This window comes from Micropterus salmoides, unplaced genomic scaffold, assembly GCF_014851395.1.
Source record: "Micropterus salmoides isolate LMB-PRFRI ecotype aquatic unplaced genomic scaffold, ASM1485139v1 Ms_hic_scaffold_17, whole genome shotgun sequence".
Classification (NCBI taxonomy): domain Eukaryota; kingdom Metazoa; phylum Chordata; class Actinopteri; order Centrarchiformes; family Centrarchidae; genus Micropterus; species Micropterus salmoides.
Genome location: NW_024040817.1, coordinates 29,941,814 through 29,967,199, shown reverse-complemented (window position 1 = coordinate 29,967,199; position 25,386 = coordinate 29,941,814). Strand labels below are relative to the sequence as shown.

At 41.8% G+C, this 25,386-nt stretch overlaps 1 protein-coding gene across 1 annotated transcript in view; it reads right to left on the bottom strand.

Annotated features, from left to right (window-relative positions):
• Positions 1-3,773: 3,773 nt before the first annotated feature.
• Positions 3,774-25,386, bottom strand: part of LOC119908097 (ubiquitin-conjugating enzyme E2 E2-like) — a 67,501-nt gene continuing 45,888 nt past the window's right edge. The window contains exons 4-6 of the mRNA XM_038725838.1: positions 18,811-18,943; positions 10,673-10,820; positions 3,774-4,518 (exon numbers count right to left, since the gene is read on the bottom strand). Of these exons, the coding sequence (XP_038581766.1) occupies positions 4,421-4,518; positions 10,673-10,820; positions 18,811-18,943 (379 nt within the window). The 3' untranslated portion in view covers positions 3,774-4,420. The remainder of the gene's footprint in view (positions 4,519-10,672; positions 10,821-18,810; positions 18,944-25,386) is intronic.

The window sequence follows — 25,386 nt, the reverse complement described above, 5'->3', positions numbered from 1 at the left end:
CAAGATCCTCTAAAAAATGAGCTGTTGACCCACAAGTTACTCCGATCTCTGTGCAGTGTATCAGTTTGTAATTAGCTTGTGGTAGGTTGATTAAGCACAAATGTGTTTAGGAATATGCACCATAAACACACAAGATAAAGTGAAATAATAAAGGCTTTACACCTGTACAAGATGAAGTAATAATGCAGTTGTCACCTTAAGTAGCTTATAATTTCTATTTATATAGTGGGTCTTGTAGTGCATGCAGTCTTATCTAACAAATGATCAGTTAATCAAATTATGGCAAACAGCACTTGGTGAAACTGTTTCCCGATTTGCCCAGTTGGATATCCAGCTCTGCTATTTACCCACCAGCATTTTATTCTTGTCTTCATTGTTGAAAAATAGAAATTACAGAAAACATTTATATTAACATCTGAATAAATTGCACTTGAAAACTTCTAATATCTTTATGACTGTAGGGCTCATGATCCTGGGAACGGCCCAGCACGAGGCCAAACGTACAGTGTGTGTGTGCATGCTCACTATTGTATATTGAGGGTCTGTGACATGATGTAAACATATATGCAAAACTAAATATAACAAATGAGTCTTGAGCCACATGCTGCGTGGTGCAAACTGTCGATGTTGTTTGACATAATGACCTGTTTGGCATTTGGCTGCAGGGATGAGGACATGTCTACCCTGACTGCATACAAAGACTGTCTCCACTCCAACACATTATAGCTGCATAATATACATTATTATGCAGACCAGGTGCATTTTTATTCACAGATCAACTTTGCCCTTTTCACTCCTATTGATCACTTACCTCTCATTGCAAATGTTACATTACTATCCACGCATCAGTGACTTCTCCTTTTCTGTCAGACTCCTCCTGAAGGAGGAAGGAGGGAGGCAGGGAGGATGAGGACTCCCCCTCCCCCCTCCCGATGTGTCAACCATAATTAACTCTGCCACTGTTGCTCCACTTCGCTGGTTTTGCAACGCAGTCAGAGACTAAAACCACAACACAGCATTGTCTCCTGCTTCAGAACAAGGCGGACACAGCTGCTGTGAAGAGGGCCGCCGACAACCGTTGCATTCTGTTTACAACACACGATGAGGCTGCAATCACTGACACACCCAGCTATTCACCTATTAGTTAGCCATCTAGCCCCTGCAGGACTAATTAAAGTAGAAATTTACGAGGCAGGATCAAGGGAGTCGTGGCAAGACGTTCAAAATCATTTTTTGAACACACACAAAGTGGGCACACTAACTAATATTATCTAAGATGTTATCAGACATCTGCACAAGATTGTAATTTCTTTTTTAAGATCCATATCCTGTCTGCATGAGTTCTTATCTTTTGTGAACAAGCTGAAAGAATATCATCCCTTGGAACTTCGGGACTCTGCAGAAAGTGCATCAGAGAGGTAACAGCTCCTAAAATCCACTGAACATCACAGACTGGTGATATTTGACAGTTTAAGAGGAGCCCGGGGAGGGTTTTTACTTCATTGCAGGTCCAGGTTTTATTGACTGATAGCCCTAAATTTGTTGAGAAATTAAAAGAGGAACCTCTCTTTTTAAAGATGCCCCACACTGTCCATCAACAACATGGAACTCAAAGACTGTTCCACTGATAGCGGGGGGGCGGCTTTCATGTGCTCAGTTAACAATCCGGTTGCTGCTTCGACTTCCATGCTTTCAGATTAAACCTGCAACACATTAGAGCTGGACGGTCTGTCTGCATGAGGTGCGTTTGACATAATGTCTGTGCTGCCTTGCAGGGGGGCCATTAAGAGGTGTTAGAAATGTAGCACCTTCCAGTATTTGAGCTCATGGCTGCAGGCTGAGGAAATGGGATTTTTGAACTGACATTATGAGCTACTAATCAGGATAGTTTTTCTCTTAGGGCGTTCATTAGATTACATTCATTAGAAACACATTTTAATTGCATGAGGATTTTGTAACGTTAGAGAAGAAAATAATAAAAATGCAGAGATGGGGGTTAAATACTGTTTGATTACTGTTACTGGTGATTATCAAATCATTTAAAGCTTGTGATCTGATAGGCAGGATGCTTCACAGCACTCAGTGTAAAGTCTTACCACAGTTCGGTTTAGTTTCATTTGAGGCAAGAGTCAATGTGTGCAGCAGAGGCTGAAGAGGTAACACCACAGGGTTCCTATTGTTTCACTTTAAATGTATCATATCTTGAAGACTTTGAGGTGTTGATTTGATTAAATTGATTGATTAAATACTTATTTATTTGGTTTGCTTTCTGCAAACCGTTATTTCGCCTTCACTAACACCGCCACATCACTCTTCTAGTGATTATTAGTGGCAACAAACAGCAGAATATGACAGCGGACGGACATTTACAGCCACAAAATATATATGTGGCGTATTCCTAACATCACTATTCAATCAATATTCTATCAAGAAACACAGTCTTTTTGTGTGTGTATGGCACCACCTCTGCACACATGAATAGACTACATCATCCCTACACCTATCACTGCGTTACAAAAAAGAGCGGCTGCCTTGGTTGGAGCGGGTTGCTGCAGGTGCCAATAACAATTTCATACAGAAAGTCCAGTGACAATCCTATCATTAAAAGTAGGGCGGCGCAGGGTTCTCTCCAGGTGCTCCGGTTAGACACGCAGGTTAGGTTAAGTGGTGACTCTAAATTGCCCTTAGGTGAGAGGGTGAGTGGCTGTTTGTATGTGTGTGGCCCTGCGGTGGACTGGCGACCTGGGTTGTCAGGTGGCAAATCCCTGCAAGGCAGTTATCGTGAGAGAGGTTATCGTGGTGTTATTTTGTGTGGAGCAAACAGTAGAAATACTCTGTTTCCACAAATGTGTTCTTGCACAGATTTGAGTGATTTACCGTGGGCCCGCCCAAGGACGCTGCATCGTGTTAAAGCAAAAGTTGTGTCAGACTCAAGTGTTACACTAGAAGACTGTGTATTTGTACTAGAGCTCCCTGTTTCCCATAATGCAGATGTTGGTCCGCACACAGCCTGACAAAGTGCGTCTCTAGTGAGCACAGGAGCGTGAAAACCAGACCATTTTTGGAGCTGAAAACATTTTCCCAGTTGGACAAATCGAGGTACCTTCTGCGCCATGCTGAGAGGAGGCCCCGTATTTGGTTTAATCAGCATGAGTAGATGGGGCCATCTTGTTTTGTGAGACATGTCGTCTACACATTTTAAGGCCCAATACCCATTTAAGCACATCAGAACAGGGTGCTTATCGTCTCGTACAATGCCTGCCCAGATAAACTCTAAAAGCCCTGAGGCCTTCTTCAGAGACAGCAGCCTCCTCAGCGAAACAAACGTCAGCGACAACACAATGCAGCGTCACCTGGCAATGCGTTTGCTCATCAAATAAATGCAAGCAGTCGTTTCCTGGTAGATTATTTTGTAATTTGAATAACATAAATCTACTGTTACCCTGCTGGTGACAGACAATTAAGTGATTGCAGCTGTGATGAATTTCCAAAGCCGTAAAATCCTTCCGCACATTGCAATTGTGTGTTTTGGCAGCTGATACTCCTTTAAACTAGACTAGAGTAGCTAACTACTAAACAAAATTTCACAATAGCATCATTTCGAGTGTGAGAGTGAGTGAGATACGAGTAACCTTTCACCATCTAATCACTCTCTCTGTGGTGAGCCCGTGAGGACTCATTTCTAACAGGAAGTGGTCAGAGTGACGAGACTACATGTACACAACTTTGTAATCACGCACAGTCATATAAAAGCAAGAGGCTGAGACGAAGTCTGTCACATTACAGCCAGTGTTTAATTGAGTATTCAATGAGTATGTATTCTCACAAGGCATTAAATGTACAGCAAACTACCACTATCGTCATACACGGTGATGGGCTCACTCCATGCCAGTACTCTGCCGGGACAGAAATAATACCATGACTACATGTGCACTGCATGAACACATATCCTGATGCCATGCACTAATATTGACCATGAGCTGTAAAACCACTGAAAGAAAACAAACTAAATGCACTCACTCAGTATGAGCATTTTTACATGAAACCATCACATGGAACGGGAATAATACACGCACGCTTTTAGATAAAGGAGATGACAAGGGTGGCGACAATGTTATAAACAATGCAATAACAATAAGAACAACATCGACAAGAACAATAACAGTATTAAAGCTTTTCATGACCATATCAACATTCAGTGTATTGGAAAATACAATCCCAATAGACTCTTTGTATAAAAAAGAAGCTTTTCAAGTCAGCATGGAACAAATAACAGTTCATTTCTCTGGGGTGGGGGCGGGGTGGATGACAGGAGCCGGGTGTGCTTCCATAGATTTGGGAGGAGGGGAGGTGTCGGAGGTGTGTGTGTGTGTGTGTGTGTGTTGGGTAGGGTGAGGGGTTCTGGAGGAGTCATGCTGGTCTATGTGGCGTAGCGTTTGGTCCACTGTTTGGCTATCCTGTCGTGCTCAGCTCTGTTGGTCAGGTACTGTGTGGCGATGCTTCCAACCAGAGGGTCGGCTGTAACACAAGAAGAATGAACTCAATGAGACTCAACAACAAACAACCTCTTTATTACTGCAGTGTTAGACCTTAAAATTGATCTGGGCCAATGAGGCCCCATCCGCACTATTCCGATTTTGTTTTAAAGTTTTAAAACAAATACGATCTCCGTCCACAGCAGCGTTTTAGCTGCGTATCAGAGTTGATCTCCGTCCATATTAAAATGACTGAAAACGCACATCTAGCGGCCGTTCAGGTGCACTGGGCATGCGTGTGCCGGTGTAAACGTGAAGCAGATGGTCTACTCTGTAGTTACAGAAGATTTGGCGAAAGAATGAAGTACTACAGACGAAGAACCACATGGACCAACAATGAGCTGGAAACTGTTACTGAAAGTAACACGGGAGTCCAAAGCGACTGTGGCGGCGAAAAACAGCTGGAAGTCATCGCAAAGTAAATACGGCGACATGCACAGTACAAGTGTAGGCTGGAAGTGTTCTTTGCACGGTACCAATTTTTAAAATAAAAATACCAAAATTAATTTTGGTGTCCTAGCCTAAACTCTGAATGGAACTGATCTTTATTTTTATTTTTTATTGTTAATTAACGTGTCAACTTTTCTTTCAATGAACTGTTTGTTTTGTCTTTAAAGCAGCAATAAAAAAAAGTTTTGGCAGTTGGGTGCAATGCAACAAGCTATTAACACAACACTGACATAAACAACAATTGCTTATTTCCCCATCCAGCAGATATGGAGCAAAATTAGCATTTATTCAGAGTGATGGTTGATGAATTTAAGTTCAATATTCACTCTCCTTTTAGCTCTGTTTTAGCCTCCACCAACTCCTCAGAAAAAATATCTGTCTCATTAGCAGTTAAATGCTCCACTATGTTCAACCAGCTAGTTGCTAACCTTTCCTAAAAGTAACCGTTTCAGCTGGAGCTGACAGTTGGCTACATCAGTAGTGAGGATTTACACATAATTTAAACACTTTAAATTTACCGGCAACACTAACCAAATATAATCTGCATTAGACCAAAAGTGTTGGAAACAATTTCATGCCAATCTGTCAGTAGAAAGAAAATCAGCCAAGAAAATCCACAGGACATTTACTGGAAATCCAGAAACAGTTTTAGTCCACACCTGGACCTTGTTGTGGGCGCACTATAATGTAAACATCTCACACCTTCACTAACAGATTTCCTAAGGGGAAAATGGGATGTCAGCAGCAGCCTTCAAAAATCCACATCTGTGCGAGTGATATTTTATTTATTAGGACACACATCATGTTTACACAAACAGCCACCCGGTGCTGTTTGACACCCAATTACCTGATGCAGTGTATCAAAGTCTAAAATGATGTAGAAACCTGCAGCCAAACACCTTGGTTTATCAGCACGCATGGGAATTTTATTACAACCAGTGAAAACCACCGAAAAGCCATAAGTCAAACAAACGGGGCTCTATCACTCCTGCGGTCTGAGGTGGACGACACTTTAATCGACAGCACAGTAAAATAAGCATGCTGCGCTAAATCAGAGGTGATCATAGTGAGCTCCAGAAGCTGCTGGGCCGTCCCGTCTGGTGATACACCGCACACGTCCGGTCGGTCAGCAGCCGCCATTATGAATTCCCACCGGCTCTTCTATTGATTGTGCTGCCGCTCAGTTCGTTGTGCCGCTGGTCAATTTCTCAGTGAGGTGACAGAGTGAGAAATTCCCAGGGCCTCTCTGCTTGGCTTCAGTCTGCGTCTCCTGCGGGGCTCGGCCTGCTGACGGAGCAGTGTGATGCGCTTGGCTGAGTAAGCAGCACAAACACCCCTCTGCACTAATCCCTGCTAGGGTTTCAATGATGGGTTTTTTTTCAGGCTTATGCCCATATTTCAGGATGAATGGACCCTTAGATATTATGACACTGTAGCTTGATGCCGGAACCATCTGACTTCTTAAGTAACAGCTTGAGCCAAAGACAGAAGTCCTGTTTGAATTGTTGTTGGAATCATCAAATGTAAAAGGATTGCTTTCTGTTTTAATTCCTTGTTTGACCAATTTGGGTTCTGAAGGCCAAAACTAAGACTGCTAACTAAGTTTTTAGATTAACTCTAAGGCTAGTATTCTGGGTGAAGCAGCAGCTATGCTCTGTTCACACATAGGAAATTAAGGTGTCAGTATATTTAGGCCCTCGGTTAAACAGCATCTGAAACCCCATCCAACAATTTGTGTAACTTTCCTAAGATGAAAATCCAACAAGCACGCCTCACAGATGAAAGTACAAGGGGGTTTGTGCTCTTTTCTGTTCTCCGCGCAACTACCACAGTTCAGCACCCAGTCAGTTCAGTAAGCAGTATTATTAAAGAAAGAAAGAGGTCATATTATGCTCATTTTTAGGTTCATCATTTTATTTAGGGGTTGTACTAGAACAGGTTTAAATGGTTTCATTTTCAAAAAAACACCTTATTTTTGTCATACTGCACATTGCTGCAGCTCCTCTGTGTTGAACGCTTCGTTTTAGCTATGGAGCGATGCATCTAACTTCTACAAGATCTTTGTTGGGAGTTGCACATGTGCAGATCCTAGTTAAGGACTACTAGCCAATCAGAAGCAGAGTAGGGCGGTTCCTGAAAAGCAGGTAAACACTGCTTCGGTTCAGCTCTATATGTTCCCCTTAGCAGCTTAGCATCATGGACCGGAGCAAGAGTTTCAGAGTGGTGAGTTATTAATCTGTAACAAAAGTATCTTTCATCCATAAAGTTTTAACTGAGCTCTGTATATATAAACTCAAGAAAGCAGAATATGACGTCTTTAACACTTTTCCTTTTAGAGGTGGCTGGATGACTTTACAAAGACGGTACAAAAATAGCAAGGCAACTCTTCCAGATAGCTTCAGGGTGATCAGAGTTTTGTTAACTGGGGAAATCCAGAAGATAATAAGGCAAATATTGGAACTGTTTGAACAATATTGCAATCATAAGAACAGGTTACGCTGTGCGAGTCATTTTATGGTAATTCCAGCCCTTTTTGTAACACCTCAGTGCATGTTTTCAGCCACCTCAGTTGTTGTACAGAAGGCAACACAGGAGCTGCACTAGTTGAGGACATAAACTGTTTTCATCTCACATATTCTGATATCAATCCAGATAGTAAAGCCTTCCTTTAAGGCAAGGTGAGGCATGTGTTATTACAGGCTTGACAAACTGACACCCCTGAAGCTACTGAGGGGAAAAAAAGCAGACACCTTTATTATAAAAGACCGGCCGAATATCAGCTCATATCAGCTAGATATACCAGACAGCAGCAGCAGAATCACTGAGGAGGAATCCCTCTGGCTTTGTTAAAAATTTAAGATTACTTTTTGGACGTTCCACAGAGGTTGAAACCGGAAAAGACAGGGAGAAAAAGTGGAGGATGGCCCTGGGCCGGATTTGAGCCCTAGATATGCATTGACACGCCATGTGGCTTGGCCTCAATGAGCCACCAGGACGCCCCAGGTAGAAATCTGCTCGTGGGACGTGATGCAGGGTTCAATGTAGCATGACGGCAGGGACGGCAGCCCTGGGAGGGTTGATTAACTGTCATTCCATCCTCTTCCCCCGCTTTAATGAGCTACATGCCAATGATCTCCGCCTGCATGGGAAAGAAAATCTTCAGACGGGAGGCAGTGGATATTTTTAGGGTAGTTCAGATCCAGGGCCCACATTCAGCACTTGAGGCTGGGTTTCAAAAACTTAAGAGTAGCGAGCGGACTGATTTTGATGAGGCAAGAGGCAGAAAGAGGGATAGACAGGGAGGAGGGGTGATTTTTCTTTGTTGTTGCCGGGGATGGGGTGTCGATCAAGTGTCTTTTGTATCGTACTTTAAAGGAATCGTCTCATTTCATCTTGCCACATCTGAAAACGGAGAGGAGGGAGACAGGAAAAGCCATTCTCATTTTCGCCCACGGAGGGAGAATCTTTGCTGCTAGGTTTATCAAAGAGCAATCCCCACAGAGAGGACACAAGCTATCATCAGAGGTCTTCACAATCAGCACTATCTCCCCCCCCCCCCGCTCTCTTTCTTTTCTGTAACCAGCTCATTCCCCACTATTCACATCTGAAATCACCTGCCATTCTTCTGCACTTTTAACTCCTTTTCTCTACCTTTCTTGCTCTGGCACATTTCTCCCAGTTGCTGTGCTTTTACCACCCCAGCTTGCTCAATTTAATACTTCATACCAACAGATAATAACGGTGATGGTAGCTGATGACCAGTCCAAACGCGAGGGGTTTAACTGGACCATAAAGGACAGATTGAATTCCCTGTTCCTCCAGCGGTGGTCTTTGTTCTGCTGGTAAACTGGGCCATAGTGGATCTAATTAGCTTTAGAAAGGTTGACATGTTCTCATAGCATGGTGTCAGCCGTTTACATAGTCCTGGTTAAATATTGACGGCAATAAAGGAAGGCTCAACGTTTACGACACAATATTGTAAGAGGATGAATGCAAAGGGTATGAAAATGCTACGATCTTTTTTTTCCTCATGCCCATAACTGGCACACATTCACACTGGAAGAGTAATGGTTATTACTCTTACAGTAATAAAGTGTTATCTTTTGCTTTAAAAAGGCCTCAGTATGCTTCAAACAAAGCGCTAGCAGCATTACTACTTTAGCTAACATCACAACAACAGCATGTCAAGCAAGTAAGCTGAATGTCCGTAGGCAAGTTATTTAACGTTACTGACACATAAATCATGGCTGGAATGGTTGGAATAGTGTTGCGTGGCTCATTAACATTTACAGAGCCAGGGCTGAGTACAAACCATACACCATTTTAAACCATTTTTTTAAACCAGGAAGTGCCCGGAAGTGAAGCCTTGTGCGGAGCTAGCTTGCTTGCTTAGCTAGGTGGAACTGTAACTCACGTTAACTGTCATTTTAACAGGGCTGATAACTTTGTCTAGCGAACAACAGTCTTAAATCTAAATGTACTCACCAGAGAAAGTGAACAGCCGACTCCTAATAAGCTTTTTCAAATGCGCTGGTTAAATTTACACAGCGCCGAGGGTACGAGTCTGCTCCAGCCTGATTGACAGGTCGCTATGGTAACGACTTGTCAATCATAGATAATCCCGCCCTGAAACATGCTGCCCTGCTTTTTCGTCTATTTTAAAATAAATGGGACCATAATTTACTAAATGAACATCATTTTGTATTGAAGAAGACTTGAAACTAGCGACTGAGACCATAAACTCATCAGGAAAGTGTTTACTGGGGTACTTCAGCTGAGAAGTAGGGTCATTTTCCCATTATTTCTAATGGAGCCAGACTTCTTTTTGCAACCAGAAGAGTCGCCACCCTGCTGGATTTTCAATAGAATGCAGGTTTCAGGGACTTCCGCATTGGCTTCATATTGTAGACCGGAAGCTTCCTGCTTGGTACAAACACCCAATTCTTTACAGCACACACACACACACAGAACAGACAGCTGGTGGACTGTGAGGAGACAGTCACTTTTTATTATATAAGAATCTCATATCCCAGCTTTAATTGTCATTTCTTGTGCACAAATAAATCTTGTCTTTGCAGACCTCCAGTATTTTAAAGTTTCACCTTGCTGCAGTGATGCACAGGTGTAATCCAGGACCCTGTAACGTCACTGTTGGGAGACTATATTTCTGACCACACACATCATTGACGCAAAACACAGCTTTTGTGCTAAGTAACCCTTTAATAAACTATGGTATATTGCAAATAAGCCGATTTCAGGTTGAAAAGGAGATTCCTTTCAATTGAGATCAGTCGATAAAAATGTGTTTTTTTTATATTAGGCAAAGATTACAAATAACAGGAGAGATTTTTAGGCTCTTTCTTTAATATTTTCAAGTTTGAATAAAGCCAGTATAGAGCATTTGTGTAATGGAGACCCTTTTTGACTTTAATAGATAGTTGAAATGAGCAGTGTTGCAGACCTCTTTCAAAAGGCTTCAGATTCAAACCTGCAGCGTTTCCATCACTGCAGCCTGTCTGTCCTCTCACACTGCTGCTGCTGCTGTTGTGCTACACAGAGCATGATACACTTCTATGTATATAATCCACACAGGATAGACATGTCAGTCAACCTGTCACAGCTAAAATAGGATGGAGATCTGACAAGGATAAGTGTGTGTGTGTGTGTGTGTGTGTTGCAGCTCTCACCAGGGTTGCAGTCAGTGAGCAGGGAGCAGATGGACAGCAGGACCTTGGAGATGGTGAGAGCGGGACTCCAGTTGTCCTTCAGGATGTCCAGACAGATCACCCCCTGACTGTTGATGTTACAGTGGTAGATCCTCGTACGGAACGTCACCTGGACACGGAGAGTCCGATGGTTAAATCAATATATTGGTTTCTAGAAGACAACCACGATCAGCTTGGTTTCACAAGTTTCACAAAGCTGATATTTTGTGCTGGCTATTGATTGTTAGTACCTTAAGATAGGATATTACAACAGCAAGGCCAAAACATTTAAAGCCTTATTTTCATGGCAGCGCAATGTCCAGTGCAAGCAGCGCTTCGACCGCTTTGTATTTTTCCAGACCTTGAAATGATTTTTGATTGTCTGTGTGGTATTCTGATGCCCAGCACAGAGCGCATGATGCACAGGGGGGAGTGGAGGAACAAACATGTGGGATGTCCATTCAAAAAAGGCAGCGCAAACAGAGGAGTTGGTATTTTGGTGGAAATTTGGTCTTAGTCATGGATCTGGGATGTCTATTCTCAACTCAATGCCGGTCGAAGACAGAATCCACTGGATGGACACTTAAAAATGCTTCTAGCCCAAAGCAGATTAACCCAAAACAATGGAGTGATTTGCAGGCCCAACCCAGCTGAAATAGGCCAACTTTTATAACCCATATTTGGTGTATCATATTCGTAAACACAGAAATATTTAGCTGGTTTCCTTCAAGAATGACTGAAACAATCAATCCATTATTAAAAATAGATTTTCTGCTGACTGTTTCACAAAAGCATATAAGAAACCTTGCAAACACACTAAGCAGCCCTTCCAGTCTGGCTGCGTAAAAACAAAATCCACAGTGCTGTAAAAAATTTAATCCTACACATTCTGATTGATTTGATTGATGAAGCCTAAACAGGCCTATAATAGATGGATAGATAGTCTGAATAATGCATTTATAAACATCTGCCTTATCTTAAGTCCCCCTGCGTACCTTAAGGGTCAGGTACCTTAAGAAGATCAGTGAAAAAGGTTGCAGGCTGAGATACAGCTATGGCTCTCACCAAGTCAATGACATACACTTCATACTCTGTCTGTACAGTATGAAGGTGATACTGACATTCCCTGTGGATCTGCCATAGTCAACCGTGAAGTCTGCAGAGCTCAATATCAGCACAAGGCGCACAACATCATTAAGGAGTGACCTTTCACCTTTCTGCTGACCAGCACAGGCAGTCCAGGCATGCTTCTGCTCCATCTTCCTGCTTGCTTTGGACTGAAGCTTGCACTCCCCCCCCCCCCCCCCCCCCCCTTTTTATGATCTCATTAAGTCTCCATTCCTCCCTTTACATCTCCTCCTTATGAGAAATAAACAACCCCTGCGTGCGAGCCCCGCCCTCCCCTCCTCACATTCCACGCTGGTATTACTGAGACAGGGCAACACACAGGACGCTTAAAGTAAGAAAGGATTTCTGAAGGCAGAGAAAAGGCGATTGATGGTGACTGTTTGAAGACAGGTCTCCCGTCTCAAGTCACTCCTCTTCTGTTCTTACACCTCCGCTGAGACGGGTTAGCGATGGCATGCTAATGCTGGCAGCCCAGCGGCCATGAAAAAGATCCATGGCCAGCTTGTGTGGTCTCATTAACAGCCTGTAATCCCATCATGGCTGATGCTAATAGATTATGATGCTGCCTCCGCGTAACAAAAGATACGGGTCTAATCCCACATCCCCCCTGTATTATGGATTCATCCCTCAGTCTCTAAACACGACCTCTGTATCCTCATTTTGCTCATTCTGATGAACAGATTCACGTATGTGTTTCTGAGGTAAATGCAGCCTGTAATACATCAATAAAGCAAACGGCATGGCACTCCAGCCATTAGTTTTTGATATATTTTGTGAAAAGTGGACAATTTGGACTAAGGGAAGCACTAGAGGAGAGTGAAAATGTATCTCCCTTCTACCTCTGTGGAGTACAGACTGTGCTCAGTAAATTCAAAGGACTGGTGGTGGAGATAGAAAAGTCAAGGTGTCACTAAAGTCATTAGAAATGATCTTATCTTCATCCACAACACAATTTCATGGCAATCTGGTCAGTAGTTGTCATCTTAATTTGGATCAGAGGTTTAGATGGAGGGTACAATGCAACAAAAGCTGTATTAATCAGTTTTGGGCCACTTGCTGAATCCCACAACAAGGTAAAAATAACATGTTTGACAAATATGGCACGCAAGTTGTTAAGGTTAATATGTTCAAGGTAGATTTATTTATCATTTTACAACACAGGGTTGTACAACCATATGCAAACTATAGTCTATTTACACATCCAGCAGACAAGAATCAACATTACCATTCATTTGGATTTGGTGCTTCTGGCTACTGGATGAATGGAAGTTCAACATTCACTGTCTTTTTTTCAGCTCTGTTTTTGGTATCTACCAACTCCTGATAAAAAAAGAGCCGTCTCTTTAGCTGCTAAAGGCTTCACTCTGTTTACTAGCTTGTAACTGAAAACAATTGCCTGCCAAGGCTGGAAACAACATGGTGAGAGCAGTGAGACTGAATAATGAAAGTGCTCGCAGCTAAAATGCTCCACAGAGCTTGTGAGTTTGTGACGATGAGCAACCATCTATATTACATATAGGACTGGGCAATAATACAATCATGATAATTATCGCAATACAATTTTCCTCAATAACATATGATCAATAAATGTCCAATAAATGTTTGATTTAATTAATTTTAATCTTAAACAATTTAGCACTTTCTGATAAGATATTTCTTTTGTTGAGGAAAAGGCAGTGAGAAAATATTTTACTTTAATTTACTTTCAATCTTTTTAATCATAATTGTTTTGAATGCTCTACCTCATTTATTACAGATAAGTGATCCACTGTTTGGAAAGTATTATGTTCTGACAATAAAGAATAGTTTAAAACCACAGATCTTCAAATTTCACTCGAGAGCAAAAATCAGCCTTTAAACAACTAAAGAAATAATGAATTGACTTACTAATTATCGATATCGAATGGTATGAAATGTTTTATCATGATAACATTTTTGGCCATATCACCCAGCCCTAATTACACATATAGTCATTAGATCTATTGACAATGTAAAAATATTGACAACAGGGGCTTGAAAATCACCTACATAACTTTTGATGAGCAGCGCCCACTGTGGCCACAAGTAGCAATTACACAATACAAGTAAATGCTAAATGTAGCGTGACAATAGCACATGTACAGCAGCAGTCATTAAGTCAGCAAAAGTGACTCAGTAAGGTAAAAGTCCGAATAGTCAAGTCACGCCTCCGGGCAGCTATTTTGGACTAACAAGAGCAGGCTCCTATCTGAATGAATGGGGAGAGAGCCAGAACTGCACTTTTACTGCTCACCGGGACATAAAAACTACATGAATGGACAAAAAAAAAATCGCTTAAAAAGTTTGACGACTTTGCCCCAAAATTAGGTTTAAAAAGCGCTTTTCCCAACCGTTTGTATGTCTACCCACGCCTGTGTCACCACTTCCACGCATGTGCTGTAGATGTAAAACCGAAGCAGACAACTGGCTCTCTAGCGGGAGGGGCAGGATAACCGCCATCTTTGCCGTTACGGGCTTTCCCCACAGAGATGTATAGAGGATGTGACTGCGTGTCTCTATAAAACGTCTCTGGTAATGTCAGTTATGAAGGGATATCTATTTAACGTTTGCCAACGTTACTAGAGCCAAAACGTCAATGCTCGAGATCTTTCAAGTAATTATTAGAAAAAGTTGCAAAAGTTGATAAAGCGCTTTTATTTATTTATTTACTACTTCAGTTCTGTTCACTCCCAATGTCCACATTTTATCGTCATTTGGGGCAAACCGTATGAAAAGCAATTTAACTGATTCATGGCTTTATGACCAGGCAGTCATCATGACGTACTTCAAATGAAGCAGAATAGGATCGTTTGGTTTAAAGGAGGGAATGTATTGAATGGCTGATCATCCGTAAATCTATGACACTTCACGGCACGTTAAACAGCCTATTTCACAAGTTTGAAAATGAGACTGATGTCATGCAGAGGAAGATAAAGAGTGCAGTGGAATTTAGTTCAAAGCCACAAGGAAATTAGAGTTGATAGAGGGGGATAATGTTAGTTAGAGGAGTCTAATCTTTCAGCCTTTCATTGGATGGTTGTGCTGAACAGGTCCTGGAATGGACTAATGTTGGACCGAAATACAAATGCTGAAGCAACGTCCTTGCCACCCTCAACCTTTATCAAAGAGTATCAGTGTCAGCCTTAACTGGCCTTATCATCCTAACATTAGTGAGTGAGCCAGCGTAGTGAGCAGCTGCAGCTGTCGGATTGGTGGCTGTGAGCTGGTAAGCTGCTGGATGGCACAGCTCACAGCCAGACTGGAAAAACAAGGCAGCAGGAGGCCAAGAGTTTAGGCGAGCTCTGTTTCCCCCCTCAGCTGCGTGGACTGCCAGGAAGGAGGCAGCTTTAGCTGGTCAGGAGGGAATAAGGGGAGTGTTGTTTCTCTTTGGGTGTCAGGTTTCACACCAGACTGCAGATCGAAACACCCAATGTTGTAACAGAATTCACAACAATTTAATTTGTTGTAAAAATATTCAATGGTTTCAGCACGGAATGGCCAATCAGATCCAAGGAAGTTGAGATTTTATTCAGTCTGCAGGTGGAGGAAGTTAAGTCATTTGTTTTTCTTCCAAACTGTGTGATTGTAGTTCCCATTTGTACTGAGCGTCTGGTTTTGCATTCTGTTGATCGGGGCTGGGAATCATGCACAAGTTTTGTGATGCTAGTGCTGACACCAGTACTCTTTTTTTATTTTAATACAAAATAAAGCAAAACCAAAATGTATTCTTCAATTTAACAAAATAAACTTAAATGTCTTAAAATCTTAAATGTGTCAGTGTTATCATAACAACAAGTGCCTCCCATTACTGCCTTTACTTGCTCTCTGATCAGACACTTCCTGATTGAAATAAAAACATTGCCGATTTTAAACAGACTTGTATTGGAAAAAGCATTGAAATTTGTCAAATAAAAACCAAGCCCTAGTAGGACTGGGTGATAAAACGATAACAATAATTATTGTGATATAATTTTCCTCAATATAAATATAACTAATGTTCAATTTATTTCATTAGAATCACGAATGAATGAGCACTTCTTTATTAAGATACTTATTTTGTTGAGGAAAAAGGGGGTTCTGCTTCCGATTTTTGAAGTGATCCCCTGTTTGGCAAGTGTTTGTCATGTTCTGACCATAGAAGAATAGTTTGAAACACAATTAACAATCTGGTTTCTTCAACTTTCCCTCAGGAGCAAAAATCAACCTTTATACCTGAAAGAAATAATGATTTGACTTTTATCCTGATAATTATCAATATCTAATGATGTGATTTTCTTTTTTTTAATCATGATAACATTTTTGGCCATATCGCCCAGCCCTAAGCCCATGTATTGTTTGAAAGATTTTTTAAAACCAATGCCAATACAGAACCTAAGTTTCAGTACAGATAGCAAAATGACACATCTAAAGAGTTTGTAGAAAAACCTATTTACATTGTAGACATTGAAGATGGCTGGATGGTCCCCAGAGGTTGGATACTATTATCTGTGGTGACCACCTGACATTTCATGAAGCATTATCAAGCATCAAAGCTCGAGAAACTAGATTATGAGGTATCGCCTAATCTAATGAGCAAATTCTGTATTATTGCTGCTGTCAACTGTATCCTCAACAACTCTCTCTCTCACTTCTCAACCATAACCCGAAGCAAGCCAAGTGCCTGTCCACAGTGAACGGTCCATTGCTGAAACAGTATAAATATGGCAGATATCCTAAACATGTTTTTCTGTTTACTTTTTCCCTGTTTATTTGTACAACATATGTCTCTAAATAGCTAACAGAGGTTAGCCAGGGGGTATTTCTAGACTTGAAACCAAAACCTAGGGCAAAATCAGAAGCACGGCTCCAACTAAGGGGGGAGGCAACCGCTGCCAGCCAGCCTACTGTGTAAATACTGACACACACTTGCGTAAGACAACACACGCATTTACCCACAAACCCACAGCCTTACTGGAAGGAAGCCAAATGCTGCTGAATGCTAGCAGCACGCATAGCAGAAGGGGAGACAATAACAAGAAACAGAAGAAGTCTTGTGATATTCTATATTTTTCTTATTGTCAGCAAATCCGTGTGCAGCCCAAAACAAACAATGGATGTATCCACTAACAAGTATTGTGTGTGCATCAAAGCCTGATATATCTTCTTCCTCTGTGCCATAGAGCTCCATTGTTTCCCAATAACGATTAAAAACCCATCAGTGAGCCACACTGTTGCACTGGGTGAATTTTGACTCAATCCGACGTCCACCATTCTGCTCCCCCAAATCAATACATATATATACATACAAATATATATTTGTGACTCTCAAAGATTTGCATTATCTGTAGCAGTGTTACGTTTTGCACCTTATTTTGATTTTTTTTTTTTTTTTTTTAAATCTTAGCCTTTTGACCAAAATTTTAGATTTAGTCAGATTTCAGGCAACTGAAGTAAAAACCTTTTAGCCAAGTGTTTATCATGCATTTCTCATTTTAATGCCTCCTAAAGGTGTTTATCACAAGGTTAGCTGAAAAGGCCTAGATAGATAGATAGATAGATAGATAGATAGATAGATAGCTTTATTGTCACACATGCACAAGTACACAGTGAAATTTATTTCTATTGGAGCAAGCCTCCTGATTACCCGTTTATGCCATAGATTGACTCTCTTAGGTGAACACTTGTCATTCTCAGACTCAGACTTGAACAGTGCTGCTCCTGTACTGTTGTTCGTGCTGACATGACATTATTAAAAGCCACCTGTGCTCTCGACTGCTGAGCAGTGATATTCTTTCAAAGCTGGATTCTCTCACTTGCTCTCTGTCTGGGTTTAGCTTGAGACGAGCAACTAAAACATCTGATTACACTGATGTTCTTTAGCAGACAATATAAATGGTAGACAGATGCTTCAGGGCTCTATGCTAACTTTTTTCTCCCCAAGGAGTACATGTTCAAGTAACACAGAGTTTATTAACAAACTATTTATGTGTGTGCTCCTTCTCCTTGTGTGCAAGTCCCTAGTATGTAGACACTTGGCATGGGCATCATAGCATGAAATAAAAAGTACAATTCATTTAGCTGAACCTTTTATTCAAAGCATCTTGCAGTTGCTACATATGTCAGAGGGTCGCACGCCTCTGGAGCAAGTAGGTGCTGCTAAGTGTCTTGCTCAGGGACACATTGGTGTCTCATGTGGATTCGAACCCGGGTCTCTCACACCAAAGGCAATATAGCTTACCACTAGTATAATTAGGGATTGGGATTTCTCAAAACCCGTAAATTCAACCCCCCACTGTGGCCCATCCACCATTGTGTCCCTGAGCAAGACACTTAACCCCTAGTTGCTCCAGAAGTGTGCGACCTCTGACATGTATAGCAATTGTAAGTCGCTTTGGATAAAAGCGTCAGCTAAATGAATAAATGTAAACATATGCGAGTGAAACACTTCCACTGTAAAACCCTGTGGAAGTTGGCGTGAGTCTTTTATATTTCCCATAGATTTTATTCTAGTCTTTTAGATTTAAGTTTTAGTTTGTGCTATGGATAAATGGCCGCCCACGGATATTTGTCGTCATAGTTTTTGTTGCTGAGATTAACTGTCTCTGTAGTGTTTCAGACAGGAAGTATTCAAAGATAGACTAACACATTGTTGAATATCAAATTGACACACATTGTTGGTTTTGCTCTTTATATGGGATTTTTTGACAGTAAGAAAAATATAGACAGTTGCCTTATACTTGGCATACTGTTGGAATATACAAAAAATAACAAGTGCAGGCCCCTAATTCAGTTTAGTTTTTTCAACTTCAGTTCACTGTGCTGCTGTCACCCATTATTTTACCAATGTGCTGTAGGTGAAGCAGCATTTAACAAGTCCTTGTTGGTAGACAACAGGGTGAAAAGCTGACAGCCTGCTGGGACAATGGTGGCTTTGTTCAAAGCTCCGGGTGAAGGAGTGGGGGGGCTGTGCTGCGTAGCTGCAGGGCACCACTCACCTTGGGTGGTTTGAAGGGGTAGTCTGGTGTGAAGGCGATGTCCAAGAAAAACACTCCTCCCTCGTACACGGAGCCTGGAGGGCCCAGGATGGTAGACCTCCACTCATAGATGTTGTCTCCTTTAGGGCCGGCGCTGTATTTATGAAGATAAAGAGCAGAAGAAGGAAAAGGGGAGAAATTTAATCTACCAGCAGGCGTTTACAGAGGAAAAGACGCTCTAATCGCGTAACTCAATTCTCTATGCAGCAGCAAGGCAGTGAATAAATAAAGTGTGCGATTATCAGCTGTTAAATCAGCCGCACAAAGCTACCGTTTAAAGTTCTTATCCATTAGAAGATTAGGCGACATTGCTACAGTGTATGTAACAAAGACTGTGTCTGTAAGCCGGGAGAAATGAGGAGTATGATCAATGTCATGTGAATAAATGATCTGTCTGGGATGTGCAGGCAAGCATGAAACACACACCAACCAACCTACACACACAAACACACACACCTATAAACACACAAACAGGAAGGTGTTGAGCAGCAGCAGCAGCAGCAGCAGCCCTGTTTCCTCAGTGTTCATCAGCGCTTCACTGTTGGGCAGCTGGCTGCTGTTGAGCTCCATTGTTGCACTGGTGCCACACACACACACACACACACACACACACACACACACAGCTGTGAGAAAAGAGGCACTAATCCAATTCCATTTTCTATTGGAATTAGGCCAGATGCCCCTGTCGGTTTCTTGTATTATTTTTACTTTCATCATTTATACACAGAGAGAAACCCAGGGAGAAAGAGAGAGAACAGGTGAGCAAGCGAGTGCGAGCATGTGTGAGGCACATAAATGTAAGATGAAAGCGTGAGTGGAGTTGTTCATGTGAAACAGCAGCCTGTTGTAAAGCACCAGGCCTCGGCAGACCTATTTCTTGTCAGTGTGTGTTTGGACACAGAGAGGAATTATGGGAGTGGGCCGGGTAAAGGATGCAGACATGTTCTCCTTGGATGGATAAAAATAGTCCGGAGAGCGATGCAGGGGATAAGAGGGCCAATAAATTGTTCTGCTCGGCATGGGGCGATGGCCTGATGTGACCCGATGGATAAATCTTTTTTTAAATGCCAATGGATGTAGAGCAGCACTGCCAGATTTGGTTCAACCACAATATGGTGCAATCGTTTATTATCAGAATAGAATCAACCCCCAGCTTCAAAGCATCTACAGAACCATTTCCAACCTGCCTTTTTTAAGTTACCCTTGAGTAACATCGTTCTTACAACTCTTCACACACACTGCCATGTCCATCGGCGATGGCTGACAGACAACACTGAGCCGGCAACGTGACTGTACGCCCGAATGAAATTTTTCACATTATACCACCATGAGAACGCATTTTTTAATCCTCACAGACATTATTATTATTCTTTTTAAGTCTACCGGCTTTGCACCTGCCTTGGATTTATCTTCTCCCCACGCTCACTCACATGCTCACCTACACCTCTAGTCTCCCACTGCAAACGCACCGACTTGCCTCGCCTGTCTCTTTCTCCATCTCTCCCTCTATGGGTCTTTGTGACTGACATCAGCAGTAGGCTATGTTTTATAAAGTCGGCGAAAAAAACCCACAGAACTCGTCTTTATTCCGGATTTTCCACCCACGGTCCGTTTTCACAGAAGCAGGTGCGCCGCATGCCGGCTTGTTAATGATGTAACCTATCAAACCATCAAACCAACATGGCACCGAATGACATCTGCACTTGTCTGTTTACTGTTGCTTTACCTGGTTCGTGCTTGTAAAAATTCCACCGAGTAAAGTATATGTGTAGGAAACACATGCCTTATACTTACGACTGATGTTTCATTGTAGACATCGTCCGATGCCAATTTCGTAGACACTGCCCAACCCTAGTACCATTTTATGCAGACAATCCCCTGTTGTATCTTTCAGTCCTAACCATTGGGATTTAAGACTCTGAGCTCAAATTCCAGCTGACTGTTGACAAAATGGAGATGTCAACAATTGTTCCAATTCCTGTTGTCTAAATAGTTAGAGTAACTTAACTGTCAAAATGCTGAAAACCAGTATTTCACTGCCCTCTCCAACTGAAAGTTTTGTGTCTGGCCACACCCAGTATGTAACCACACCCAGTATGTAACCACACCCAACAGGAAACAAGATTTTCAGGGGGTGGTAAGTTACTGAACATTCTTTGGTTTCATTATCTTGGAACTTACAGGAATGTAGGACTCATGTCAATTTTTCTGGCTTATCTCAGTCTTTAATTAATCAACTTCATGCTGGAAACTCTACCTAACTACCAATCTTCTCACACCCCTGTAGTCATCGGCACCTTCTACTATTCTGTTAACTTAAAATCAAATCGAAAGGGAACAAAGCTTCATGGCTTTTCATTACTTTAGAATAGCTTCTATCAGGTTCAAGTTGTTGTTTCTCTTAATATTTTTATACTTTATTTCTTACTTAGTTACTTACCGTTTGGCCTTTTTGTCATAAACTCTATTTATTGCCCCATTGCATTTTGCATATATACTATTTTATATCTGAATGTGTTTTGTATGTTCTAATTATCTTATTACTGCTTGATTAGGGTTTTATCTTTAGTGTGTGTTTACCTATTAGCATTCCTGTTTAATATGTTTGTTACGCACTTTGTAACCCCTGTTTTGAAAAGTGCTATATTTAAGTTTCAGAGTTGAATTATTGGTGTCACAGTGGTCTAAATGCTCTTTAAAGGGCTTTTCTACACAGAAAAGACTCTGAATGAAACATACAGCTTTTATTAAAATGATTACTGCTGTTATAATTTCCTGTGTTATTCATAATGCACCCTATGCGACAATCCACCAAGTCAAGTTTGTTACACAAGCCTGGTTTATTTTAATGAATATCAGCACATAAGAGCAACTGCTGGTAAGCTCAATCCCCAAATTACCAGTGTGGGCCTTGAAAAACCCATTAATAGTCAAACCCTATTGCAAGGTAGATGTTTAAAACTGCCCTCTGGGATCTTAAGTTGGCCGACCACTGATTTTTCTCTCTGCTGAGTTCCCACAGCTCAGTCTGCAGCATCTGGAAATGTTTAGAGGCCCCCCCCCTTCTTGCAGCCTGGTACAACCCGCTCTGACAGGAGGACAGATTGGGAATCTAGTAGAGAAGGATCTATATTTTTACCACCTGTCTTGGCCAGGTCAGACTGATGGAGGACACAGATCTCCATGATTCACCTCAGGGTATGCGCTCTTATTTATCCAAGGCAGCTCGACTGTCTTTACGTTCAATAGATGGGAATTTATCTTTTAGAATCTGTGATGTGCTTTATGTATACCAAAACTCAAGCTGGGGGGAAAAAAAGAGTGCTTTTCATAATGAAGGCTGAATGAAGATGATGGACACGACTGTTTCCCACGGTGTCAATTTCCACACTGGAAGCCATTAATAATGAGCCTGGAGCACTAAGAGCACTACGCTGAGGAGCACTATAATTAAGACGAGGCTGTTTAGTATCCTTTAGCTCCCTTGAATCTGTGAATTCTTTATACAAACTGGAACTGACCACTGGAAAATAAAATGTTTAGGCCACAACTGACCACACTAAGAACGAAAGATAGATTGTTGGATTTGTTTATTTTAATCCCCACTGATCTGTACTTGAATAGAAGGCAAAGCATACTGTGCTCAACCCCATCACACACTAAGAAGGAAACATCTATACAGTTAGAATTAGATGCACCTATGGCCAGACTTAAATCAGTTTGCATGTACATTAGTTTCCTGAGAACTTCAACCACCTGCACATGCCCACTTCTGCTTCAATTTAGTTTGTCCACCTCAATTTTATCTTACTCTCACTATTGACTGCTGTGCCATCCAACCTTTAAAACACTGCTAAGATCACCAACCCCACCTTCTTTCCCCATTCCTACCTCCCACCTTTTTTGTAGCTCTTCCTGAAAACTATTTTTACTCAGGCAGGGCACTTGCGCACACACACACACACACACACACACGCAATCTCTCGCAGCCCCATAAAATACAGGAACTTTCACAGGTGGCAACAGAGGTTTGAGACTGCTGTGTTTCCTTGCCCAGGGCCCCAGGGAAGAGCTCAGCTAACAGAATCACTCAGAGCTGTTCTGCAGTCTCGCATCAGTACAGAAATGCTGAATATGACTAATGTTTGAACTGAGTGGGTGTTTGTCAGTTGTGGCTGAGATAGTAGCCATAATCTTCTGTGACAGCTTGTTAGGACATCACAGAGAAACAGCAGAATACTAAGTCACCTAGGGTTGGGAATTATGTCAGATTGTCTTTTTAAACCTTTATTTAGTAAGGAAAAGTCTTGCTCTTTCACAGAAACTCCCTGCTGCACATTCATACACTGTCCGACAGACACAGCCTTGTACTGCTGCTGGGGGGCTCAATGTCCCACTCTAGGACACCTCCACAGTGGTTGTTCAGGGAGCAGACAGCCTTACTCATTCACTTTTCTTCACCCAGCCAGTTTGGGGATTTGATGGAACCTTCCCTAACCTGAGGGCTACTGCTGATTCTAGATTATTGACTGAGAGATGATACATAACATAAATGTTTTGAGCTAAAAGCTAAAATCAGTATGCTAACAAACAAATTTTAACATGCTGATGGTTAGCAGGTGTGTTTACCACCCTAGTTTAGCATGTTAGTGTTCCAAGATTTGCTATATAGCACTAAACACAAAGTAAGGGACCACCAAAGTGATTACAATTAATTTGGTATCTGAATAACATTTTGCAAATTACTTGGCTAATCATCCAATAGTTAATGAAACATTTTAAGGGTTCCATGTGGAGTTTTTGACACATCCTGATTCCTGCCAATGGTTTCACACTACTCCACTTATTTAGGCCCCATCCCCACTACTCCATTTCCATTAAAATGACTGAAAACGCACATCGAGTGGCCGTTCATGTACACTGGGCATGAGCGTGCCAGTGTAAACATGAAGTAGATGGTCTATTCCATAAAGTACGAAAGATGAAGAACCGCACCAGATTTTATTTTGCATGGACCAATAACGAGCTGGGACTGTTACTGAATGTAACACGGGTGTTAAAAACAGACTGGGACACAGTGTAGGCTTGAATGTGATTTATGGATGACCTGCTCTTCCTCCTGAGCTACAGCCGCCCCAGGAAGGAAATGTACAACACAGTTCAAGGATATGCACGTTTTGGTGACACTGAATGTAAATATAACTTTTGTTTGCTAACAAGAAAACTCCACTTTATATCAATCCATATGAGTGTGGACCAAAGACCAAGCATATTGGGAACAAAGAACGTTTGTACCAAATTGTGAGCTAATCCATCTGCAACACTAGTAGCAGATGTCAGCTCAACTGTAGTCAGGCCATCATCGAAGGCATTAGGATTCATCCCCTGGGGACCATCAATGTCTGTCTTGACCAAAATTGCCAAAACAGACTGGCATCCTTAAAATATGACATTGGGTGTTCTGAAAATGTATCACTCTAACATGTTCTCACAGATATATCCTACTGCATAAAACAACACTTTTAATTCAGTTACACATTTCAACGCAGCATAAGGAACATCCACTGGTATTCACTAATCCCTAAACTTCACTTTTTTGGGCGCAAAATGTCAAAAATTACCCTGACACTGCTACACAAAAAGAGAGTGAGAGGAAGAAAGAGAGAAAGCAGCCCTGCCCGCTCTGTCCTGCTTTGGGAAAGATCTCTGGCGCAGACTCTGTGAAGCCACAATAATAAAGACTTTAAAAATCCCTGTGCCATGTCGAGACCAGCGGATCCACATTCCACTGCCACACACCCACACACAACGATGCTTAACAGTGAGGAGGGGGGGACAGCACAAACAAGACAGTTTGCAGTTTAAACAGAGCGCTCAAATAAACAGTAGCCAAAGGACAAACTGATGAGCAAGTGCACTCAGCTTCATCATCCCTATTCCTCTCATCGGCCTCGCTCTCTGCAGGCTGACAAACACACAATAGGTCCATGAACCAGGACTGTACATGCAGAACAGGATGACGAAGAGCATTGAAATGACGAAGAGCATCGAAAGCACAACATGTTTAAAGAGCTCCTTAAGGACAGACTGGGCTTTCTCCTAATCTATTACCTCTAGCCTGTGATTGAACACTTTGGCTAATAGGCTGGCAAACAATTTGTTATTGAGAACATGAAAGTAATCAGCCGATTTAATGATGGTAGTTTGGTGATGTCAAGATCTAGCCTAATCAGTCACATCCAGCGTTGTTATAAAATGGGATACAATCTAGTTGAAATGACAAACTTCATGTGCAACTAATTAATTCTACACAAGTTGGCTTTGGAAAGATCTCAAAATGAACTGGTCCTGAAGAGACTTATTCCAATAATTGTCATAGTCCTGGGTTTCAAATAGTAAATAGTAACAGTAATTGCTGTTTCACTGTTGCATTTTCATCCTTGGGGAAACATGGAATCCTTACAATGTAGGGGTGGGCAATATGGGAAAATCTTCTATCACAGTAACGGTTTATATAACGATACAGTAAGTGTTCTG